General features: G+C 44.3%; 1 protein-coding gene across 1 annotated transcript; it reads right to left on the minus strand.

Moving 5' to 3' along the window:
- Positions 1-9,223: 9,223 nt before the first annotated feature.
- On the minus strand, positions 9,224-10,699 carry LOC136524059 (RING-H2 finger protein ATL70-like). Its single transcript, XM_066517541.1, has 2 exons — positions 10,471-10,699; positions 9,224-9,762 (listed from the first exon to the last, which is right to left on the minus strand). The coding sequence occupies exons 1-2, from the start codon at positions 10,697-10,699 to the stop codon at positions 9,224-9,226; spliced, it is 768 nt and encodes a 255-aa protein (XP_066373638.1).
- Between the last annotated feature and the right edge of the window lie 359 nt (positions 10,700-11,058).

The raw sequence follows: 11,058 nt of genomic DNA on the forward strand, positions 1-11,058 counted from the left end.
ACGCCCGGTCTTTAAAGTATTGGGCTGATTTCGTCTGGGTCCCTAAACTATGAAATCGTACTCTTGGCTCCCCAATCTACTTAATTCGACCTATGTAGGTCCTAAACAGTCCAGGCGGTGTTAAGCAGTCGACGTGGCTGTCCACGTGCGCACGTGAGGCACACGTGACCCTCGGCAGGTACTGACTTTTTAGCCAAAAAGCCCCCGCACGATCTCACGCTTCGGGCCGCCTCTGATCTGCGCCGACGATGACCGAGCTCCCCACCACCACGGCGATCGAGCTCTGCCCCCGAGTTCCAGTTGCCGTGCCTCCTCCCCCCAATCCGGCGGCCGGGCGGCGCCCCTCTTCCCCTGTGCCGGCCGATCTGGAGGCCGCGCCCGGCACACCTCTCGCACTGGTAGCTGAATGCCAGCGGCCCGCCTCCACCTACGCGGGCGGCCAGTCATCCTCTCTCCCTCCCATTCCAACTGCGCGGTTACGCCCAGCACCACCCCATCTCCTCACCACACCCAGCACCACGACATCTCCTCGCCTCGCCCAGCCTCTTCTTATGCCGGCCGCGCCCCACCCCGCCTCTCCTTGTCCCATGCCGGAGGTGTCTCCCCGCCTCCCCTCATCTCGCGCCAGCTGCCCCGACGCACCGACCGCCCTCTCCTCCTGCGCACGGTGGCCCCACACCGCTCCCTCCTCTCATGCTAGATCTGCGCCGCCCTTTCTCTCCACCTCCTACTCCGGCGGCACCGGCCCGTCTGGTGTAGGGCATCCGCCCGGCGTCGAGGTGAGGTGGAGCAGCGGCGGCGGCGGGCTGGGAGCTGCAGGCCCGTGGCGGGGGCGAGGAGAGCGGCGTGGACAGGGAAAGGGTGGAATGCGTGGAGGGAAGCCATCATGCGTCGGCGGGCGGCGAGCCGGTCTCTCCAGGCTCCGGTGTAGGGGCGGGCAGGCAACACAGGTGAAGGCCGAAGCGCGCCCATGCCCCACGGTAGCGGCCCAGCTGCGGCAGGCTGCGCCCTTGGAGGTCTCCATGACTCCACATCTGTCCATGCCCGCTGACGTGCCGCGCGTTGTCCTTTGCCTCTGCCTCGTTTATGGCACACACCGCCTCAGGCTGCCCTGGCGCCGAGCAGCAAGGAACCGAGGAGGCGCCGCCATGGGGGGTAGTACGACGATTCTAGCAAGGGGCCACTCGCGTCGACGGCCACCGCGGAGGAGATTCAGCCGTGGCCGGCACACCTCGTTGGCCCGCCAATTCTAGCAAGGGCCTCTCGCATTGACAGCCAGCGCGGAGGAGATCCGGCGTCTACCGCGGAGGTGGAGGTTGGATGCGACAAGATCCAAGGTGGTGGAGCAGTGGCGCCCGTATGTTTCCGACGTTTCCAGCGCAGAGCTCGATCGCCGTAGTGGTGGGGAGCTCGGTCATCATCGGCGCAGGTCAGAGGCAAGCCGGAGCATGAGATCGTGCAGGGGCTTTTTGGCTAAAAAGCCAGTACCTGCCGAGGGTCACGTGTGCCTCACGTGCGCACGTGGACAGCCATGTCGACAGCTTAACACCACCTGGGCTGTTTAGGACCTACATAGACCGAATTAAGTAGATTGGGGAGCCAAGAGTGCGATTTCATAGTTTGGGGACCTAGACAAAATCAGCCTAATACTTTAAGGACCGGCCATGCAATTTACTCTTTAATGAACTTATGGTTAAATATAAGAAAATAAGCAAAGCAAATGTCGCTAATCGGCCAAGAAAGGTCCAATTATCAAGATTGTCTCCAAAGCCTCAAGAGTGAAATTGGTAAGGGAATGGATCTCATGCAACAACAACATATTCTCCTTTTGAGCATCCAATTCCTATGTCATATGGATCACAACACTCAGATTTTCAACCTTATTCATCTTGAGGCTGGTTTAATCAAGGCGTTCAACCATATTTTGGGTCATATTACATAGAGTATGCAACTCCTAAATATTTAGTGACATCATTATATTGTAAAGACCATTTTGATCAAAATCGGTCCGGAGCTCAACCTAAGAAGAAAGTAGTAAAATATGTTTACCATAGAGAAATCATATATCGATATTCTAGATACCAAATCTGAAAAAAAGGGAGAGACTGCCCAAATTTATGGAGAAATTGCTCCTATCCAAAACAGAAAGAAACACAGAGATGCTCAAGTTTACCAAAGTGGCAAGAAAATAAAGTTACAAAAGCTTAATGCAGAAAAGCTTAAAGATAAGGTATTGGCATGGGTTCCTAAAAGGACTATTCAAACTTAGAAGGATGATTCTCAAAGAAGTGGTATAACAAAGGCAAAGGAAAGAATAAGATTCAAGAAATAGTTGTTGAGCTAGAGGTTTGCACCAGATCATCAAAATTATTGGTCATGCTATCGTCTATGTTCACGGTCTTTGCCTATGTTATGGAATTGATCCCAGGGTATGAATGGTTGTCCCTCAGCTCCTTATTTTGATCATTGGTATGGGCCTTTATATTATGGAGGGTTGCCAAATATGTTGCTTGTTGATCTCAATAGCCGAAGTATTTTATTTGGGCTATGCATACTTTTGTGATGGATTCGTATGAAATATATTTTGCTATTTCCCTTAGTGTCAAGATATAACCAATGAATGCTTGCGACCATGCTAAGTGTCAAGATATAACCAATGAATGCTTGCAACCATGCTATGAGAAGGGCCTTCATGGATGATTATTTATTTCAATTGATCGGCTTGCAAAGGCCAAGGTGTTGGCATAATTATTATTTATGACAATGGTGTTGTTTGAGACATCAAGCCAATCGAATTACTATTTGCATCAACAGTGAAGACAAATATGAGGTTCTCATGTTCAGCTTGAAAATTTTGCAATCCATGAAGGTAAAGCATGTTAAAGCCTTTAGTGATTCTTTACTAATTGTATAGCTAGTCACTAGTGTGTTTCAGTGTTTCTAAGGATCCCTTGATGCATATCTTGACAAAAGCCTTGACATCAATACATTTTTTTTTGCCTAATTTTAAGTTTGTATGTTCCAATGCATGTGAATTGTAAGGCTAACATGTTGGCTCCATAAGCATCGAGCTTCAATGTCAGAGGGTGTAATTTTCATATCAAAGAAAAGCAGATGTGAAGTGATCAAATTCATGCCGGTCTGAAAAAACCAGCTAGGCCGGATTTTGGAACCGGCCAGGCCGGATTTCCCTGCATACTGCTGGCTGAGCCAGCCAAATGGTCTAGGCCGGTTGCTAAAACTGGATTGGCTGGTTTTCCCTGTGAGGTGCTAAATCGGCTCAAATTTATTCCAACAAGGTCAGAGTTGATTTAGATGATTGGAGAACTCCCATTATAAATTATTTACGTAATCCAAGTGCTAAAGTTGATAAAAGTATTCGACAATTGGCATGCAAGTATGTTTTGGTCAATAATGGTTTGTATTGACTCGCTGCCAAATGCTTGCAATTGAGATGCTTGAATTTAGGATATTAATGTTTACTCAAAGCTTGTCACTTTAATACATCCAATTATATATCAAGCCATGGTATGTTTGGGAGGTCGTCCAAACTATCTAAATGAGATGCTAATACGGACATGTTGGGAGACTTAATTTAGTGATTATATTCTGTTCCGGAGCAACATGTACAAGGACTGGATGTTGGATGCACCAAACTCAATTTTGGGAGCAAGATTAGGAATAACTACGACTGTTGGCAATTTGGTCGTTTTGTGCATATAAAAGAATTTGATTAAAAATGTTGACGTCATCACATTGAAAAGTTCATAGCAGGAAATAAAAGATATCAGTGAAGGCCAAAAGGAATTACCGCCTCAAAGCACAAATTGAGTTTTAAGTCCGATAGAGTTATATTGCCCTTGGGAGTGAAGGGTACGGCTAGTTCACCAGAGATGATCACCATGATGAGTCAATTTTGTTCCTGAAGATGTTTTTAGTCAGCAAGCTTTACAAAAAAAAAAGGGGCATATATTTATAGCTAAAATTGTCAAAAGACATAATAAACTCCACCATTGTGTTCCTCTTGTCGTGAGGATCCCAAAACATGTATGGATCGTCCCATTAGGAGTCCAAATGAAGAAAAGAGGATTTTAGATACTGATGAATATAGAAAAACAGGCTTAACCGGATTCCAAAACAAGCTAAGCTGGGTTTCCCTGAAAAACAGGCTAAGCCGGTTTTGGAATCCGGCTAAGCCAGTTCGGATGGGCCAGCTCTGAACAGAGTTGTATTTTGGACTGCTTTACAAGGGATTCTGACCCCTCATGACATAACACCAACTCCTCCTTATAAATATAAGGGGCATGGCCAGTTGAGGTGCCCAACACACATTATCGACAAAAACTCAATTTACTCTCTAGTCTCTTGTAGTACCCCGGTTTTAAGAACAAAATTAGATATGCACTATATGTGAGCCTAGGAAGTCAAATCTCACATATAGCTACAAATAAGGGTAATATCAATAGACAATGCTTAAATACATAACGTATTAGTATAAAGAATATAACCTCAGAGTATAGACAACGTAAAGACAACTCCGATCTTCAGGCGAAGACTCTAAATCCACAGGGACAACTGACTGGTTGATCACAAGCCTAATTCTTCCAAACTCTAGCAATCTGGTACCCATTCGGGATTTTTATCCAAATAATTAAAAAAATATAGCAAGCGTAAGTACATGTCGTACTCAACAAATATAACACGGGGTTCATGAGGCTCAAAAGGCTGACACTGGTTTAACTGCGATTAGCTTTTAATGAGTCATAATTTTAGCAATTGAGTAGCAACAAATTCATCACAAGCCCATATAAACACATGATCAGGTAAACATGAATAATGAATAGCATAAACATTATTCATTAATGAGCATTTTCATCATCCGTATCATTAGTGTTTATCATCTATTCCGTAAGGGTTCTAAGGCCGCTCGTGACCGTGGGCACGGCTGATATACCAATTTTACACTCTGCAGAGGTTATACACTTTCGCTGTGAGTCATGATTTACCCTTTCGCCCGAGGTAGCTAATCTCTTGACCCACTTCCAAGGAAGGTTGGCAGGGTTCACTATAAAGCCTTTCAAAGGTTCGTCTAACAAATTAGGTCCATTAGATTCACTCGACAAACAGATGTAGGAACCTCCCGTCGAATGACACAATTCCATCACGGCTATACACATAAGAGTAGAGGTAGTCCTATACCCGATTCAGCAAGTCATTCTTACGCCAATAAAGGTAACCACTAACAAGCTAGAAAAAGGTCCTTATACTGAGCTAAAGCCAGAGCCATGTAGCCCTCATGGTTGTACTGTAAGTCCCGGATGATCAGTTACAGATAAGTCCTTAGGAAGAGGAATCTAGAGCACTATAAAATAGCCCAATGCTCTAGCCCCCTTGTTCCATGTTGCTAAAAAGCATCTTTTAATGTTTATTGCATATACCATTAGTCAAGTTACAAAATCATGGCTTTAGTTGAGCACTAGCAAAACTACCTAATGCAATACCCCATAGGAACTAAGGCACAAGGTATAAAAGTACTAGGAAATCCTTAGTGGCAATCAAGGTAGACACATACAGTATGAATTAAGTGATTAAAGGTATATAGGACAACAAGGAAGATCCCATGTTATACTTGCTTTAAACACCAATCCTTCGGTAAGCTTTAATCTTCAACATTCTTCTCCTTCTTCTTGATCACCACGTATATCTCACCGACCGGACGAAATCATAAAGCACCACACAAGCATCCATACAATCATACACGAAGCAAACAATATATCTAAATTAGAACAGTACACCAATCATAGGAAAATAATAAAAAGAGTTTGAAATATGATTCTACGCATCGCTATGAACACACAGACACAAGAAGCACTCTAATCGGAGCTATGGTTAAAAAGATACAACTACCTAGAGATCTACTCATGAAAGAAAAAAATATAAAACCATTAGCTTCATGTGTTTTAATTATATAAAAACATAAATAGGATATTTTATAGGTAATATAAATTAAGTCAAATTTAAGTTTGAATTGTAATACTAAAGTGAAACAAATCATATTTTATTTATAAAACCCAGTTGCATAGTTATTATTCAAGATATGATTTAAACCATGAAATTCCAGAAATAGTGACATGGTAACCACTGTTATTAACACGTAGATCTCGTTGCTATGAATCTAACGCAACTTGAATGAACTAAAACAGAGTTAAAACGCAGAAGATATGATTTAAACAAGATTTCCTTTATTAAAGTAATAGATTAAATCTAACCTCGAATTTTTAAAAGTTGAAAGCTTTTCTAACAGTAGTATGAACATGTAGATTATGAAATTACGAACCTAACATAAGTTGAACGGGTCAAATCCGAGTTAAAACAGAGAAGTTATGACTAAAACAAAATCAATAGCAAATATGTAAATAAGTGAAAACATATTTTGAAGTCAACTGAGCAAATTACGCTTTTTAAAAGAACACGGCGTAATCTGTGGATTGTGTAATGGACCGCGGGCTGATTTCAGAAAACATCAGGGGCTCTTTTGCAAAATTCCCAGACGAAGGGGTATGGATGAATATCGACCGTCGGATCAGACGCGGACGGCCGAGATTGGATCAGTGGTGGAAGAGGCGACAGTGGCCGGCCGAAACAGGGAAAATCACGATAGCGCGCCGTGGCCGGCGACGAAGCTCGGCGGCAAAACTCAAAAACGACCCTACGGTGCACGGTTTTTGTAGGAGAAGACACGGGAGAATAGAGGAGGATATGGCGAACTTACTGTGAAGGATTGCGGCGGCGCGGAGCTTGGCACAGCGGACGGCTCGTCGGCGGCATGGATAGCGCGGCGGCGACAACGACGGCGACGGCAACGGTGAGAGAAAGAGGAGAAAAATATAATTTACTATACGAGGGATTTCCCAAACTATGGGCTTCCCTTATGGTAGCTTTGGTGTGCTTTGCCCAAGGGGTTGATAGATATTAATTGGGAGAAAAACTCCCCACATCTACATCAACTAGCAATATAGTACTAATTGATATTACACCCTCCACATTTACTAATGGGCCTAAATAATCATTAAAGCCTATTAGTAAATAAATGCAAGGGCCTTTAGGATTTATTAGGATTATTGCACATGGGCTTTGAGCATTGGAAACAATGAGAGATTTATTATTTTTGGAATTAATTAATTTTGTGGATAAAATAATTCTAGAAAAGTCCAGAATTGATATTTAAGCCACGAAAAATACTTCGAGACCTCTGAAAATTGGGGGAAAATTCCCAGGGACACTTTGGAACATGATGAACCCAAATAAAGTATTTGGAGCTCATAAAATTTTGTTGGGAACTTGAAACATAAAGATTAAGGTGAATGAGGTAGGAATTAAATTCTAGAAAGAAGTTGGAAAATTCCTAGAGATAGATATTCGTCTACCAAACGTATAAAAAACACACATTTTGCACATAGAAACACGAGGTGCGACCGGCATGAATGCAACAAACACGTTTCTACCTTATGATAAATTTTAAATTAATGAAAATTTTTATTTTCCTATGTTTTCATGTGCACAAAAATTCACAAATAAATCATTTTAACTCTATTTTCAAAAGTGGCAAATTTTAGGGTGTTACATCTCTCTCTGCCGTAATCTCTTCCAACCTCCATATCACTTGTTATTGCTTTGTGATGTCCTTGGCCGAATAGGGTCCCTCCTGGGTGAGAACTTCGATGGTTCCTTTGTTAGTTTGCCTAGAAACTAGTTGCTCTTCGTCATGTTAGCACGATTGGTTACCCTCTGCTAGTTTGCTCATAAACCTAGCCACCCTTGACCGAGAAAGTGTGATGATTACTACCCTCAGTCGTTCCTAGGCAAAACCCGAGAAAACCCGCTAGGCCAATTCCCAATCCCGGTTAGGCTGGTTTTGGCAGAATCACACCGCCTCGGTCTATTTGTGACCCGTGCGATCTAGCACTTGTGGTGTATGACCGATCTTCCATGGATAAGTTTAAATCCTTGGCTTATTCACAGGGCTGGAATTTTTGGATTTATTCCAAAATTTAGTGACGTTAAGTTATTATTTTTGATGATGTGATGTACAAAGTTATTTTTGTGGTAGATGACTTGCTTATAAACAAGGAGATATATATGGTGGCTTCGTTAATCTTGATATCTGCCAACTCGGTGTTCCAAATTTGCTAGCAGAGGTAGCATGTATTTGCATGATTTGTAGGGGTGATGTGTCAAAATGTGTGAACGCCTATGTCTATACTGTTATTAAAAAGATCACATCTGCAAAAATTGCATTATTTTGTCTTTTTCAAAAAGCCAACGACAAAAAATACCGGACACGTATTAATAGAGAAGAAACATTTTACAATAAAAATAAAACAACAGCCTCAGGAAAGAGGCAACAACGAAACTACCACACCTTAAGAAACGTAAAACCAGTGATCCTCAGAAGCATCCTTCTTAAATGTCATGCTCTATTTCACATAGGACAAGTAGTGCAAACTAGGAGGGGGACTGCGTTTTCTACAGCAATGGCTCTAAGAAGGGAAATGACATCCACAAATGTTATCAATATTAACGGGAGAACCAAGGTTTTTTAACCAAACTTCTAGAGGGTAAGTAGAGCTCACAACAATGCTTCAGACAACGAACATGTCACCAAATAGGTCACCATTGTTGGCCAAAGCCAAGGACCTAGCACGGCTTTGGCTCGACAATCCTCGCACCCAAGCCCAAACTAGCCACATCGTGGATGACCTTGACAATCGAAACCAGCTGGAGATTGTTGCGCAACGACGAGGTCACAAACATACCTGAGCTATCACCGCCGTGCCAACCCATAGGGGCCACCTCCGATCCGTCCTACATGGCATCAGCCATCATGGGAAGCCACATCATGTTATTGCACCATGCAAAGATTGCCACCGATGACGTTATATATCGTCGCCCCTCAAGCTAGCATCAAAGCACAAGTCACCGTCTGCAACAAGCCGCCATCCGTTGGTTGTCGCAGTGGTAGTGAGCCTGCCACGGCATGCATGGCAAAACTGCATTTATTTACAAATACTCTTCCTGTTCGATTAGAACGCTTCACACCAAAAAGGTAAAAAAAACTCTTCCAGAAAATGTACAGTGCCCTCTATTTTGTAGGCACCAAATTAAAGCACAACCACCATTAGATTGGGTCACCTGATCATAATAAGTCCCAAACATCCCAAATCTATTCTGCCCGCACCATAATTTGAGCGGCCACCGGCAGCGCGGCATTCACCGGTGACCGGCACACCGGGCAGGTGATGCGCGATCTCAGCCACGCATCGATACACCCCTCGTGGAACAGATGCATGCACGCCGGAAGCTGCTTGACCACCTCCCCGCGCTGCAGCTCTCCGAGGCAGACCGCACACTCGTCACCGCCGGCCTTCTTGTCGTACTCGTACGCCGGGAGGGCCGCGATCGCGGAGGCACCAAGGCCGTTACAGTGGACGACACCCGGTTGTGCTTGCGGCTCGGCATGCGACGGTCCTGGCTCCGTCCCCGGTGCCGGCTGCTGCACTTGCACCGGGAGGCTCCTGCCGGCGTTGTTGTCACCTATGTGGTCGATGAGGAACGGCCAGTGGACGCAAAGGAGAACGGAGACGAAGACGAGGATACTGAGGCCCCACCGCGCGCCCATGACATACAGCATCAAGCCGGCGAACATGCAGAGTGGTATTAACACGATGCACGCGATCCTGACAAAGAGCGCACCCCTATCTCCTAAGAAGAACATCGTGCACGGTGAGTGCCGGCTTAATGAATGGTAACTAATATCCGAAAGAGGATAATTATTGATGTGAGGAACAGCTAGTCTTTCTAGGGAGAGTTCGTCGTTAGTAACAAGAGAAATGCCTCGAGGTTTACAGCTACCCGTCTTAGTTTTCTCTTGCAGCAATTTTGATTGGCCAGCGAGACAATATGTCTACTAGGTAGATAGTAGTCAGCATGTGGATCAGAAAAATTGTACGTGACCCCATCTTAATGTTAATATATTGGTGGCCTTCATATACCTCAGATAGGATTGACAAAAACATATATGGCAGAAATTCTTATACATATTGTGTAACCCTCTAAGCGGCATCTAAATTACCGACATTTGCTATTATAATAACCCTATAAATTTGCATATCAACTATCTACCTATGCCAGTATGAAAGATAATGCATAGTAACCTATGTCACAATCACATACAAAATATATGTTTTCTCATCCTATATCTCCGAACAAATGTGCAATAATAGAAAACATGGTAACATGTGAGGCAATATAAAATGAGATATTAAATTGTACAAAATTCTCATGGAGTCAAATGTGCCAATGTTGTTTTATTCTCTATACCCCGAACAAACAATATATATTTGGTTACAAAACAGCATATCTTGTGGTTGTCCTGTTTTGTAGAGAAAGAAGTGTTGAATAATAAGAAGCCTGTGGAGGAGCAGCCAAGCCCGAGGGCCGACGACTCCTGTGGAGGAGCAGCCATGGACTCAGCAGCTGGCTGTTGCCTCATGCGGTCGCATAGCCCGATGACGAGGAGGAAGGCGACCAGGAGGTAGGTGACGCGGGCCATGACGTCCCAAGAGGCGCCGACCAGGGACAGCACCACAATAGTTACCATCAACGGAGGGAGGACGATCATGGCGATCTTGAGCGGCATGGCGGACGATCAACTAAAGGCTTGAAGCTGATTGGACTCTGCTGGGGCTAGCTTCTAATAGAAGCATGTAAGTGTCGGTTAGTTCGCTGAGCCGAACTCTAGATTGCCTCAGTTACAAGTGTGACGGCCTGTTAACAGTCAGATTTGACTCATCGCTCATCGGTGCTGACAAGCTCCCTCCTTGTAATTTACGTGCTTCGTTTTCTCCAATATATAGCGCACGATTTTACTGTACTTTAGGCGCCTACACCGGCCATACCGATGTGGCCACATGTGGCGACGTCTGCACTTACTAGGATTTGTAACTGGCCGTTTTCTTTTAACAGTTTAAATGGGTTACAATGATTTCATATCAGCGC

This window comes from Miscanthus floridulus, chromosome 18, assembly GCF_019320115.1.
Source record: "Miscanthus floridulus cultivar M001 chromosome 18, ASM1932011v1, whole genome shotgun sequence".
In the NCBI taxonomy this organism is placed as follows: Eukaryota; Viridiplantae; Streptophyta; class Magnoliopsida; order Poales; family Poaceae; genus Miscanthus; species Miscanthus floridulus.